The sequence below is a fragment of the Centropristis striata genome, chromosome 13 (assembly GCF_030273125.1).
Source record: "Centropristis striata isolate RG_2023a ecotype Rhode Island chromosome 13, C.striata_1.0, whole genome shotgun sequence".
Lineage (NCBI taxonomy): Eukaryota > Metazoa > Chordata > Actinopteri > Perciformes > Serranidae > Centropristis > Centropristis striata.
In genome coordinates this window covers 28,952,503-28,967,560 of record NC_081529.1, presented here as the reverse complement: position 1 = coordinate 28,967,560, position 15,058 = coordinate 28,952,503, and the positions used below count along the sequence as shown (strand labels likewise).

Sequence of the window (15,058 nt, the reverse complement as noted above, 5' to 3'; positions counted from 1 at the left end):
TTATGACATATAAGAAAAGGGACAGCAACGAGCAAAACATGCACCCCAAAATAAATACATTTTTAATATATACTGAACTACAGCCAGATAAAGCTGCATGTATGTGCATCTACCTGTGTTCGTGCAGGTAATTGTTTTAGAAACGATGACAATGTTATATTGTGAACTTTAATTTGAACTCTCTTCCATAGCTTGCCAGCTAAATCTGGATGCATCTTTAAGCTGGATGGAAAATTATACTTCGAAGCCTGTACAACATACACCTTGATAAGTGATGCATCCAGTTCACTAGTTCAGTGTTGTAATAGTTACTCATACCAACAGTAATAAAGCTTTTATTCTTCATTATGAGGCTGACATATAACTTCATCTTAATCATTGAAAATGTAAGGGGACTCAAAATGGCAACCATATTTTCAGTTTTGGCAAGCAAAAGGTGATACCTGGTTGCAAGGCTGAAAAAAGTGTTATTAAAATATTTTAACTCATGCCATAAATTCTAGTCAATGTGTCAGAAAATGCAAATGTGTAAAGCGAGTGAGCAGAAAGACAGGTGTTCTTCAGGTTCCCATGGATATTGGCTGGCTGAACTCAGGTCACTGTGCTCCCTGTTAAGTTCCTGTCTGTTAACTGGGTCTAGCCCTCCAGCAAAATGAACTTGCAGCAAGTCTGTGCAGTGGCTCAGCAGCTCTCGGGAACACAGTGAGCTTCTGGAGAGAAACTTCTTTTCAAAACACAACAGTTGTTCCTGAAGGAAGAAATGTTCTCCGGAAAAAAAATAGGGAGCACATTAATACTGCAGACTCGTGAATACACAGCTTATTGCTTTTTACTGAGGGCACCGTGTCAGCTTATTGTTTTACATAAACTATTCCAAAGCTACCGTGAAGAGACGGCAGAAGGAGCATTATAAAGCGATCCGACGGCAACTCCTTTTTTAATCAGCTCCCTTTATTTACCATACGGCTCGGTTAGGCTAATATACCAGAAGAATAGGAGCGTAATTGGGGAGAATCCCATCTTCAAGCGTACACGGCTCTTGTATAAAAAGGTATCCCCTCGCTCTCTGCCTCCGGGAAGATAAAAGACTAACACATCCCTCAGGACCTCGCTAAGGAAATGTTTATACCTAAGTGTTTCTCCGCTCTGCCTCATTCTGATGTAATATGCGTCTCATAGATGAGCATGGGGTGACATGTGCAACACACATTCGTGCATCATCGTGCACTCACGCACACACCTACATTAATACAAGGCTTTATAATAAAGAGTGGTGGTGTTTCAATCTGGTGGGAGGATTACATAACAAAGCAAAGCCCTGTGCAGCATCATTACAGCACACTCTCCCACTGAGGAGGCCAAAGGTAGCTGACACACGCCTGGCCGCCTTTCTCACACACACACTCACACACAGGCTGACCTACTGCCACTGAATATATACAGAAGATACATCCAGTTATGGAACATAAAGAATTAGATGATTAGATATTATATAAAAGGGACATAAATTGCAGCGACATGCAGCTAAGGGGAAGTTAAGAGTGAAAAAAAGAAAAACAGTGAGGTAGTTTCTTTCTTCATCTCTTCCCATTGTTGCTAAATTTGTCATCCCAGTTCTCTTGTACTACATTGTTACCCTAATTGTGGCAGCTAATTGGGAAACGGGGCCAGGAGGCACTTGAAGTTGTGTGACAGGAAGAGAGAGAGACAGACACACGCAAAGAAAGACCAAAAGGGAATATATATATATATATATATATATATATATATATATATATATATATATGAATGAGAGAGAGAGAGAGAGAGAGAGAGAGAGAGAGAGAGAGAGAGAGAGAGAGAGAGAGAGAGAGAGAGAGAGAGAGAGAGAGAGAGAGAGAGAGAGAGAGAAAAGAAAACTGCAAGGATGGAATATTTCGAGAATTACGAGCAAAGGTGTGTAAGTAATCATGTAGCGTGTATCCCTTCCCATTCATATGGTCCTCTGTATCATCTTTCAATTAAAGAAATAATGAAATGAGAAATATGTCACGGCTGAAGAAGTGTAATCTTTTCCTTTCCAGAGAAGGAGAAGCTGTCCATTCCGCGACTGCCGGCACGAGGACTGAATGAATTCATTATCAGCACTCGGGGCACAAATTAAAGCAGACAATTAAAAAGAGGGCAGAGAAATGTCTCCTGTAAAATGAATCAAATCTGCCTGACACCAATTTGTGCAGGGAGGTAAGACGGGGAGAGTATGGAGTAGTCGGGAGCACAATCAGAAAGGCTGCAGATAAGGAAAAACACCGGATTAAAATGAATTTCTCCTCGGCGTGGAAGTAGCAAATAAGGTCAGTGTATATTAAATAGATTGCTGATTCAAACTACAGATTATTCATCCATCTCGGTTCTGCCACACATACACACACACACGCAGTAATTACATGCAATGGGGGTAATTTCAAAGTAACACCAGCTGATTAGAACCAGAGGGAATCACGCGCAATCAGAATCCAGGATGCCATCATCATCTGTTCCTTCACACCTTCCCCTCCCTCCCTCCTCCCTCCTTCCTTCCTCATCGTCCCCTTTCCTCCACAGCAACCAGCCGCGGGCCTGAAAACGACCAGGATCAGATGAGCACTGAAGCCGCCAATTACTGTATTTGTGAGGACTGTAGGGGCACGTCATGTGGTGACAGGCAGCACAGGCAGACGAGCCTAATGATGTAATCAGGGAGGCACGTAAAGAGAGAGGATAATGTGCCGATGGACTTATGAAAACCGTCTTTCCTTTCCTAATAAGGTGCAGTGTGTGTTTATGATGGGTCTCAATCAGCTGCATGACAGCTGAGACCTTTAGCATAAACCAATTACTGCGGCAAAAGAAAATAGTCAGGGCGCTGTGTAATCTCCTGTCTGCTTGACTCCACCAATGAAGAAGAAGGAGGAACCAGGAAGAGGAACTTCAGTATCTCATTTTCTCATCACCTCAGCTAAGCACTCTCCTGAGGGAAACCCTGTAGTTGCCCAGGGTAGTATCTGAACTAGTGCCATATCATGTTTTCATATCATTATCTAAAGCTAAAGGATAAAGCTAGAAGCATTACTTGTGGAATGTTTACTGAAAACAAACAGTAAGCCAGGGTAAAAGCTAGGTAAACACTTTTCTATTTTTTGTCCAGTTAACAGTTTTGCAGTATGCAAATATGTGCACAAGAAATTACCTAGAATTAAATAAAGTTAAGATCAATGCCACTTAGTTCAGCCTCTGGGGAAGTTAGGAGTGTGCTTGTTATTGTAAATATATTGCTCAGCATCTACCGCATTGTGTTAGTCAGTCGATTGTAAGCTTACCAAGTATTTTCTTCTTATGTCTAACAATAGTATCTTAATTATATTGTTTTGAGTACAATGTGCCTACTGACTGAGCTTTATGTGCTTATTTAATTATAAGTATTATTATAATGTGCTTATTTAATTATCTGGTTGTTTAAAGACTTATTTTTAAGATTGACATTGTGAGCTTTTTCATGCTTTTCAAGCTATTCAACTGTTGAATAGGGTGAGTTGTTCCCTAAAAAATTTGGCTCTGATTGAGAGTTTTAGTTGCATGCAGTTTGAATGTTATTTCAAAAAGCATTTTCTACCACCAAAATGTGCTAGTTTCAAGTACTGCTGGCTTATTTTAATGTTACTACAGTTTGGCTATTGAAGCCACAGTTGCTCAAAATAAATATATTTGGATTTATTTCAAGACATCATTGGTTTTTCCAGTGCCTAGATATTTTTTACTTATTTAAAGAATTCTTACTGCGGTGGCAGATAATTTTACTTGATTCGAGCATACATTTGCTTAATCCTAGTTATTTATTTCCTATTTGTTGTCAGTTGGTTTTTGCAGTGTATAAGTGCAATGCAGGTTGCCGTCATTGGACCCAAACTCTGCCTGTCACTCATACATTATGCTGCCTTCAGGAGCATACTGGAAGTATCTGGAATTAGAGAAACTTCATATAAGAGAAATTTAATAAAGCAGAATAGTGACAGTAAGGATTGTCTGTGATTATTATGAAATGTGGCATTAAAGGTCATAGAGAATAGAAAAGCTCTCAACTGTAGAAGTGATTTATCATATTGAACAGTGAATCACATGTACTACTGCATATGTAGTAAGTTTTTCACAATAAGATTTTTAACTTTGATACGATACTAATACAAAAAAAACAATACTCAATACAATTTTGATACTGCAGCAAAAAGAAAAAAATGCACACAGTGCTTGTACAAAAAGTCACAGAACTTATAGTAACAGATTTTTTAATACATGTACATAAAGTTGGAATAAAATATTTTCTATCTCGGCACCTATTGCTCAGTTAGTAGAGCGGTCACCTACTGCTCGGAGGGTTGGTGGTTCGATCCCTGACCATGGCAGCCTACATGTTGAAGTATCCTTAAGCAAGATACTGAACCCCAAATTGCTCCTGATGCTGCATTTATCAGTGTGTGAATGAATTCCCCAATGGTGGCAGGTGGCACCGTTTAGGGTAGCCTCTGCCACCAGTATGAATGTGTGTGTGAATGAGCGGAGTTTGTAGTGTAAAGCGATTTGAGTGGTTGCAAAGCAATATATGTGCAGGTCCATTTACCATTCCATGAAATGTTGTGACAATGGTATTTATTCTTGACAAATAGAGTGAATATCTTTTCAAAACTTTATTAATCAATCTCTTCCAACTATATCACAATGACAATTACAGATTGTGTCTGAAAATAAAATAATTACAACTTTAACTGTGTATAACTGTCCCTGAATTAAATTTTGAATGTAAAATAATTAAATGTGGTATCAAAAAAGCTTCCAAGTGTCGATACTTCTGACAGATTGATTTACTTTTAATTTAATTTTTTATTTGGAGACTAATAGACAGCAGCATGAAACTTACCCAGTTTATTACGTACATGAAGACATTGTGAATCACAAGTTTAAAAAAAATAAATCCTGAAATTTAGTTCCTCATTGTCTTCCTTTAAACAGTTCCTGTTAAACTAAGAGCGTCATGCTTGCTATATTAGAAAGACAACAGCCACTTGTAAGATGTTGCATTCCACACAAATCCCATTACATTTTTCCAGAAGAGTGCGGATTTCATTTAAAGGTCATGCTTAAAAATAAACTCAAGTCAATGTTTTGACTTCTCCCATTTTTAGATCAGGAATGACATGATGGCAAATGTCCGTTAGAAAACCTCCAGAGATTTAGAGATGGACATCAGTTCCCTGCAATATATAGTGGCATTTTCAGGATTTATTTAAGGGACCACACAGCAGTGGATGTGGAGTAGAAGGAGTTCAGAAATCACTGCAGAGCTATTGTACAAGTGAAGGGAACACAGCCAACTTGTTACTGCAAGAGAGCTAAAAGACAAGTAACAGAACTTTCTAAAGTACACACATCCATACAGAGAAAACACAGACATGTCACATGCTTATTTCAGAGCAAAGTCCAGGTATACACATTGAGTAGATGCCAAGAAGAAGGTTGTCCTTCTTGCAGAGCTAAAGTCTTACTAATACTGCAGTAGGCACAGCATGTGCTTTCAGGAGAAGCCAGGGCAACATCAAATCCAAGAATGCCACGTGAATATTTGTGTCCTTTCCAAGTTGTATTGAGAAGAGCAAACTTCTCAACATCGTGAGCTGGGAGAAGACTCCTCTGTAAAGTTTGAGGGCAGCTCTTTTGTTACAGAAGTGTACAGAGTGTATCATAACACATCAGTCATGTCAAACACAGACAGGGATCCTAAGACGTTCGCCTAACTTCACTAAGTGCAAGGCAATCCTTTGTTTGTCCATGCAGTAAATACTGACAGTTTCAGCACTTGCTCCTGTGTTAAGGATAATGATGTTGCTTTCATTATGTCAGTGCAAACTGAAGGAAATAGGTAATGCTTACATAACAGATTGATAAGCCCTTTAAGTTCTCTTAAATTTAGTAGTGAATTTGACAACATCCTTTAGAATTATTCAGGTTTCTGTTGAGAGCAGCGGGGGGAATTTTGTTTTCACTTGGGGAAATGAAGTACTAGTTATTACATCTAGCTTATTAGTAGCAGGGATCCAATCAGGGGTTATAGCCACAGAAGTCATATTAAAACTCGTGACCCAGCAGAAAGTTGACAAGAACTCAATCGGCAACCTCCAGGCCTGAAAAGTGAAGCCAAAGTGGAAGTGAACCTACATAGTTTCTTGACTCCAGTGGTTGCAAAAAGGAGTCCAGTTGTATAAAAGTATATGAGAAAATCAACCTACTTCTCATTTTCCTCTGGGTTTTCAGTATCAGCTGGTAATGTCAAGTCCTCTTAAATACAGCATAATGTTCAATTAGGAAATAATGGTCTAATTTAGAGCAAAATAAAAAAAAATAAGCATCCTAGTGTTGGCAATAGCTTCAAAGTGACAGTACACAAAGCATAGTAGTGGGTGACATAAGTGTGACTGTGCACTTCTTTTATACTGTTTACGAGATAACCAAGACAAGCATATAAGCACTTTAAGATAGCAATTCTGTAGTTCTGCACTTCTTAATTATGTTGTTTTTGCAAATGTGAATCCAACCTGACACATGCTGCAAGATAAGAGCTTTGCTAACCAAGTCAGCTCAACTGTTGGATGCATCTCCATCACCATAAACGTAGAATCACGTCTTACTAACATTTATCCACTAACGCACCTTAGTATTACCTTTCTCTGCCATGCAAACATGCCTTGCTATGCTGTTCTATTGGGACTACGTGGCGTAGTGTGTAGAAAGGTACAGGCTAATTATTTGTCATCATTCTTCTAACCTTGCAGAAGGTAAATAGCAGCTCTATATGCTTGCTGTGTCCATAAACGTTACATGGAAGTAAAATGCTTAGTCATGTTGGAGGTGCCACCCACCTTGCAAAGAAACATATTACCTTACAGTGTGGTTAATGTTTGTCACTGACTGACACATTACAAGCGTCCTTTTACAAAAAAAAAGGTACGATTTTGTAAGTTCTGTCAGACTTGAGGCTTGATGACCCCACAGTGGTCTATAAGGGGTCTCAGGTGGAGGAGGAAAAACTAAAAACACCTCTCCTACAGGTTCTTTGCCCTGCCCCCACCTCCTGAACTGCAGTGTCTGCTTCTACCGGTGCACAACAAATCATTTGCTCGCCAGAGACCAAACTATTTACTGTGTTTGTTTGCTTTGCTGTCATCTGCAGCCAGTGTGACCCCCCACTCAGCCCGGCATCAGCCACTCAACTAACCCAACACAGGCGCTTGTTACCACAGCAACCAAGACCCAGACTTATTTGCTAGCTTTAGTTCTTTGACCAGCAAAACACCCATTAATTTTGGCAGAGGATAGAAATGCATTACTCTGAAATCCCTCAAAATATTGTTCCAAGCTCAAAAGCAGGATGGTAATAAACAGAAATGATTGTTTTTCCAAATGAAAAAAATAAATAACACATTGTGCAATGACGGACTTCATTTCTGTGTGGGTTACTTTGCTGATTAGATGAAGAGGATATCAGCACATTTACATTTTGCATGGCGGCTTTAAAGCTTTCAGGGAGGGTGTTGATGAATTATGGATGTGTTGTGTGGAGGTCCCACTGCTGACCTCCTGTTTGCAACATTCAGATTTCAACACAGCCCCAGATAAACAGAAAATCATGTATCTAACGCTTAACAGATGTAATCTCAAAATACATTTATATCTTCTAAATGTCCCACAGTGCACTGCCAATTTGAATGCAACATGGAAAAGGCACTATTTTCAGTGTCATACCATATGTACATCCTGCTATTATTGTCAGTTAATAGAGCACAAAAATCATTTAAATAGGAGATGGATGGATGTGCAGAAAATACAGTAGCAGAAGTATTTCAATTATGACTGGCTTCAAACAATTATGAAAAAAATATATTAGTTATAAAATGATTAATGTACCGCATACCATTTCATTTCCAACACCTCGTCTTTTCTTTACAACGGTGCAATTCTGCCTATTTTATTGACTGTAATATGTTGAATATAGTTCACTAAAATGTTGAATATATGTTTAGGAGTTTTAAGTAAGTTGTGTCTTTACAACATATTCAATCTAATTTATTTTGGTCCAATTCATTTTTTGTGTTTTTTTTTATAAAATTAATATACATGTTTTGTAGTTTTTAGAAGGTGGTGGAAGTGCACTAATGTTACAACATAGTTGAGTCCAATTAATTTGTATTTATTATATTTTTATATTATTAAAATTGTGTGTGTATATATATATATATATTTTTTTTTCATATATATTTCATTCATTATAGTATAAATATTATATTTCATTAAGATCATGGTTATTGAGCATTATTTCTCATTCACTATAGTGAATAAAAATACATTTAAAAAATATAAATAATATTCTAATATAAATAAATATATATTAGAATATTATTTATATTTTTTTAAATATATTTTATTCATTATAGTGAATGAGAAATAATGCTCAATAACCATGATCTTAAATAGATATTATTTTTATATTTAAATATTATGTACAACATTTTAATATATATTATACATTAGATTATTATTTATAATATATTTTATTTCTTACAATATTTTTTTATTATAAAAATGCTGAATAATCGTGATCTCAATAATGACCAAAAAGAATTGTGATTAAGCCATAATCAAGCAGCTCCTACACATCAGTGAGAGCCTGCTGTTGCATTAGTCACTCTACATCCCAGTGGCAAAGTTTCCCTGCGTGTCAATGTCCTCACCAAAAGGAACATTCAACCCATGTGGGTATGCAAGTCGAATTCCCTACTTCTATACAATAGCATGACTGCTCTGCGTCTCAGAGAAACATTGTGGTTGCCTGCTCAGCGAGCCCAGTGGGTGGAGTGTGGCCAATGCTACTGAAAGTAGCAGCATCTGCCACAGAGACATACAGTAACACTAGCCACAGGCATGTTAACTGTAGCCCATGACCCAGAAATGTAAGGCCATTGTCCACTGCCACAGTACTAACTGATATTTTCTGTCTCTGCCTCTCTGTGTCTCTTTCAGTCTGTGTAATTACAGCTTCACCCTCCACAGTAATTAGGGACTATTTCAACAAGGATGTGGAATGTCTCCATCTATGTTTCCTTCTCTTCATCTCCTTCTCTCTTCCACCCCCACAATAAAGCATTTTAAGGCTTTCTATAAAGCCATTCTTCTCTATGCTGCTTTTGTGATGGATAAGTAATATTTTGCATGACCGCCATGTTAACTAGGTGACTTCAAATCAACCTTTTTCCGTCTGATCGGCGATGAAGCTTCTTCTTTGCAGTCAATAGTGTAGCCTTGGATTTAGCGATGAGCATCTCCAGTCTCCGTCCTTGAAAAAGCAGTGATGAGTAAAAGAAAAGAGAGAATGTCTCTAAACCATCCGCCCCCGGACGTGCAGAGAAGGTGGGTGTGTGGAGCAATAGTCCTCTCTCTGCATCGCAGTCAAAGGCACAGGGAACAAATCTGCTGTTCCACAGGCAATGAATGTTATGATATCTCCTGCAGCGCATAATGCAATCTTTTCAAGGCCCTGGGCACCAGCAGGAATAAACTTGTTGAAACACTATATTCTGGAGGCAGATGTTCAGGAGCTGAAGTCATTTAAAACTCCATTAAATTGCACATTATAAGGCAAGTGGCGCCTGATGTGATATACTGCTGGAGAAGAGGTAAATAAAGTGATGGATGGCTTCATTCAAGTGACTCCAGACCACTTCTTAATGCAGGACCACACAGCACTGTATATACAGCAGACGGGGCTGGTTTACACTGGACCCCTTACGGGCTTTTTATGAAGCATTTTTCATCAATTACACCAGGTTCAACATCTCCCTTTTATCTGTGTCGGAAACAAAATCCACTGCTTTCCCTCCCTCTCACTCGTCTTCTCCAGCCCTTCACCAACTGCAAGTCTTTTAACACAATGATATGACAGAAACACATAAGAATAATGGCACGTAGTTGCTAAGAGACCACCTGTTCAGATCTCCCACATGAGATTGTGGTGAAACTGTAGTCCTCTTATCATTATCAGAATATCATTCATTCGAGTGTAGTGAATGTCACGACAATATTTCAACTGAGAGAGAAACCTATTATATAACAGGATGTCTTTTAGGCAGAAACAACTGCGTTTCAGATCCGTTTTTTTTTTTTTTTTTTTTTTTTTAAATCAAACGCCACACTGCAGTGTATCAGACTCATGACACAATGAAGATCTTTTAAACCGGGAGTATCGAGTATCACACTTGATCCGTCAAACAACTATTTTGCCTTCCTCATAACATAACAGCCATTTCAGAAAATGGCATCCGCTGTTTTCCAGGCTGTGTTGACAATCAGGGAGTGGTGCTGCATGGGAAAATGAATGTTGTCCTGAGGGCTGGTAGAGACTAGACACACCCTTCTATTCCCTTACCTGCCAGGGTGTGTTCAAAACCTGCACCGCATGTACCGGGGCGAACGACGCACTTCCTGTGACAAAGACTTTGAATAAATACGTATAAGTTATATCTTGCTAAAGGGTGTGTTCAACCGCCTCGATACAAGTAGAAAGCATTTTAAGGTTTCATAATTGACCGATTTCTTCTTCAGCCTCTAGTCTGATTAATCTGTTTGTTCACTTCAGCGTGCCCTCCCCCCCTCCTCCGAGCCAGGTCGCTGCTCAGACTTCATCCATCGGCATGCTAAGAGGCTTGACCCGGGGCACCAGCTCTCTCAAACACCCAGCGACTAGGCCAGCTGGTGGAGATGACTGTGGTGCACACACACACACACACACGCAAGTGCAGAGTGTCAGTCTTAAGTATCTGTCTCACCCCGTCAGCGCGGGAATGACTAGATCCCAATCACCACGTCTGGAACTGCCTGTCTATGTGAGGGAGGAGAAGTGAAGTGAGTCACAGAGGATCACGCTGGGATTGCTGGGTTTTACAGGGTTGACTCCCCTGTTGGTTAAAATAAAGCCTTCTAAAAAAAATAAGGAGTGTCTATGGCCTTTACCGGAGGAACAACGCTCACAGTGAGATGCTGAATCTCCAGTCCCAGCCCTGTTAAACACACATACTCAACTGGGCTAACATGAGTCACAGCAGTGCAGTTACCCCCTCTCTATCTCTCTCTCTCTCTCTCCTCCCCTGCGATTACTCAGTATCTGCCCAGCTGCTGGCTGCAATGACTTTGCAGCCGCCGTATGTTTTTACATCTCCTCTTCCTCAGGAGAAGTCTGCTTGCATACAGAACAGACAAACAATTACTGTCTACAGAGGGTTTTTTTAATGTGGATGGTGGAGAGGAATGAACAGGGTTACAGCGGGCAGCCAGTGTTGTGGAAGTCTCATTTGTTTCCCCCACAAAGTTAGAGAAAGGTTGTTGGAGCTTTTCCAACACTTGGACGGTTCATGACATCCTCCATGTTCAATCATCAGGGCAAACAATTAGCAACTGCATTATAAAACAGGAAACGGAACAAAGAGTCAAAGGTACAACACTGAGCCGTCACTCAAGGGGGTGGGGGGGGGGGGGGGGGGGGGGGGGGTGCACTATGTTAAGTAATATCCAATCATGGTGCCTAGAGCTGCAGAAAATGCTGATTTCAGCCTCTCAAATACAAACATTTCCTGCATTTCTCTGTTTTATGACATAATAACTCAATATTTTTGGGTTATGAGCTGACAAAAGAAGACATTCAAAGACATCACATTGATTGTGAGAAACTGAGGTGGACATTTGTCACAATTTTCTGAAATTTTCTAGACCAAATTAAAAAGAAAAAATGACATTGAAAATAGTCATAGGTTGTACTTCACCCTGCTGTCTGTGGCTACTAATGAAGGAATGAACACAGGCTCATTTCAGTGTAATTTTAGAATGTGGATCAATTTTGCATCTTTTCAAGACTTATATAAGACTTTTTTTTAATCAAATTTAAATACTAACTGTAATTCTCTTCCTCTTGGTCTAAGTCATTGAGCCTGGGCTTTGACAGTACAACATGCCTTGCAGCTCTTCCCTTCAGTGTCACTGACAAGCTCATAAAATTGAAGTTGACAGCGTGCACTTAAATTTAAAACACTTTGTTTAGAGTAAGAGCGATATATCGGTCGGCCGGTATTGTAAGCCAAATCACTGACATAATAGTATCAGTATTTGTGTTGCCTAACATGGACCGAAATGAAAACTTTTTATGAAACATAATGTAGAATTTTATACTTGAGCTGGTTTAAAAATGAGGTCCCCATTGTATTTTGTATTTTAGAAACTAAGCTCCATGGCAAACAAAAGTTTACATTACTTAAGACATTTTGTTTAGCTAGATAGAGGTATAATCTGCACAAATAAACACCACTTTTATGATTTTTTTAAGCATAAATGCAATTGGCAGAATAACAACAAAGCCAACGTTGGACTACAAATGAAGTACACCACGATCGCGTGACTTTAATGTCACCACCACCAAGTGCTTTTTTCAGGACACATAAAAACGTATATTTACATATTTTATGTCCTAGAACAAAACCTGAAAATCAGGCATCTCCCAAAAACCAGTCAAAATACTCACTGCCTTTGAGAAGAGGGAAGCTGATGTGCAAAAATGCAAACTAATTTCCAGATTTTAGGACTCATTCCTGCAACACTAATGAAACAGCATAATTTAAGATAAAACTTGTTTGGTTTGGAGGCTATAAACACTTTTAAACATGCAGTAACCTTGAAAGATTGATGCTTTTTATCGCTAAAATAGGATGGGAGTCGAATTGAACCCATCTCTTTAAATATTAAAGCACCCTAAAGAAACTCTTTCACACTGTGGGGTTGGTGAAGACAGCTCGAGGAGTGCCAAATATGCAGTGACACTCTCTGTGACCTCCCAGCTTCCCAGGTCACGTCCCCAGTGTGGAAGGAGGACTCGGTCTCTCCACTTGGCCGCCCATCAGCGTTCCTGGCTGTCAGGTCTCTGACGGGGCGATTTCACCCCAGAGAAAAAGCCCCACTGCTGGGTTTGTGCTTGAACGAGCAAGACCACGTCCTCCCCGAGGGTTGGATATCCAGACACCCACAGTGTGTCTATGTTGATTAACCCACATTAGTATGTGTAAACACTTGGACAAACCCCGACAGAGCATGGCGTACAACTCACAATGAGGAGGATACACTGTAGGTTGTGTGACTGATTGAGGACAGAAATAGCCACCTGAAACATTTGCATCCCTTGTTGGCTCTAAAAGAAGCATCAGGCTCTCTGCTCATCTGACCTCATTTCTGATAGATGTCTTTTCCCTATTCGTGTTCTTGGCCTTCTGTTAGGGGGAACTACAGCTGGCTTAGGGCTCAGTTAAAAGTAGGGTGCCATTGAATGGTTATTGTGTTTAAATAATGACTAGGAATATGCTGAAGGGGACCTTGTTGAGTATCAGTGAGCTCTAATCAAAACAGAAACCTGAGATTATCACAAGACACAGGTGCGGAGCCCTCATAGCTGGAACACAAAGTTTTGTTAACATTCCTTCAGTAGGTTGTTGCCACTCTTAGACAAAGCCCAGGCTAAGTTTTAATGGATTCCACAGCAATCTTTGGTCCCACAAAGAGTCAATCAGCAACCATTTTCTGGTTAATTTTCAGTAATGAGTTCAATGTTTCAGCCATGTACCAAGCATTGTCAGTTAATGAGAAATCCTAACTCTGCATTAAATGGTTGTATTAGTTTTACAACACTGCAAAATTAAATGCATTTTAGTTTTGGACTGCTGGTTGGACAAAAGCAATTTGGGATCTAAGAGATTGCGGTGATTTGTTGCCGTTTCTGCCATTTCATGAAATAATCCCCAGCTGCAGCCCTTATGCCAACATTATACCCTCTTCTTTACCAAGTTTTTTTTCTCAGTACTGAGGCTTAACTATTGCATGCAAAGTTCACACAGGTTTTTAGGCAGAACAGGTTTGAATGTTGAAATCCCTATGGGGCAAATGTTTACTTGTTACAACAGATAAGCCCAACCTTCTCTGCCAGTCAAACACTGACTTCTGGAATGCATTATGTCCCCATTTCAGCAAGAAATCTCACTATAGACATCCACTGGTAGGCTATCTCAGGAATACCCTACACTACTATTAGAGCAGATGGACTGTAGTAATACAATGGGCCTACATGGGAGACTGACTGAGTGACAGACTTTGATTTTGAAAGCATTCTGATTTTGAAAGGGGTTTCTTTAATCACCAAACCTCGTGTCGCGTAGAATTGTGTGGAAGGTGGAAGATAGACCATTTTGGTCAACTAATGAAAAAAAAATCAACAAGCTCAGCTACTGCGCCTCTCCCTAAAGAGATTATCGAAGAAAAGCTCTGATTGCGTCTTTGCTAATAAAAAATGATTCATGGTGGGGTTACACTGTGTCTGACAGGTGAAATCATATCCCCATATGCACCTCCAAACTTTATTCATTAGTTGAACCTTACCTTATAGACATTTTCCGTCAAGCGGTGAACCTCGTCGGTGCGAGACATCGTGAAATCTTCAGCCAGGACCATAAACGGTTTTTTCTTCAAACGTGTATCCGCGGAAAATGAGTGGGAGACGGGTAAAATACACGAGTTTGATCAAACAATAGGCGAGGCAACGCGCCCTGAGAGGAGAGTGAGACGATACAGCGCTCCCGAAACCCCACTCCAACTAAACACACCTTCCCTCTTCACAGCTGACAGCCCGCTGCCGCCTTCACTGACTCATCCACAGCGTCGTTTTTCTCGCAATCTCGTAGGTGTAGTAGAAGCGTTCAAAAATAAAGTCATGAATATAGTCAAACAACAAAAAGGATACGAAAACAATTTACATGTCTTATGTAATATAATATAATCAAAAACACACAGTGGAAAAAGTGACAGAAAAAGGGGGTATGTGGCTTGTTAGTACAAATAACTGTTGTCAAAATTTAAAAGAGTGATGATAAAACCAGCATTAAATAATTATAACGATATTTAAATAGATTTT

The 15,058-nt window shown here is 39.6% G+C and overlaps 1 protein-coding gene across 6 annotated transcripts in view; it reads right to left on the bottom strand.

Moving 5' to 3' along the window:
* Positions 1-14,767, bottom strand: part of baiap2a (BAR/IMD domain containing adaptor protein 2a) — a 71,635-nt gene extending 56,868 nt beyond the window's left edge. For 3 of the 6 annotated variants that reach the window (XM_059347412.1, XM_059347413.1, XM_059347411.1), the window contains exon 1: positions 14,527-14,767. In XM_059347412.1, the coding sequence (XP_059203395.1) occupies positions 14,527-14,598 (72 nt within the window). In that variant the 5' untranslated portion in view covers positions 14,599-14,767. The remainder of the gene's footprint in view (positions 1-14,526) is intronic. The other 3 variants (XR_009395423.1, XM_059347409.1, XM_059347410.1) reach the window with 2 other exon arrangements.
* Between the last annotated feature and the right edge of the window lie 291 nt (positions 14,768-15,058).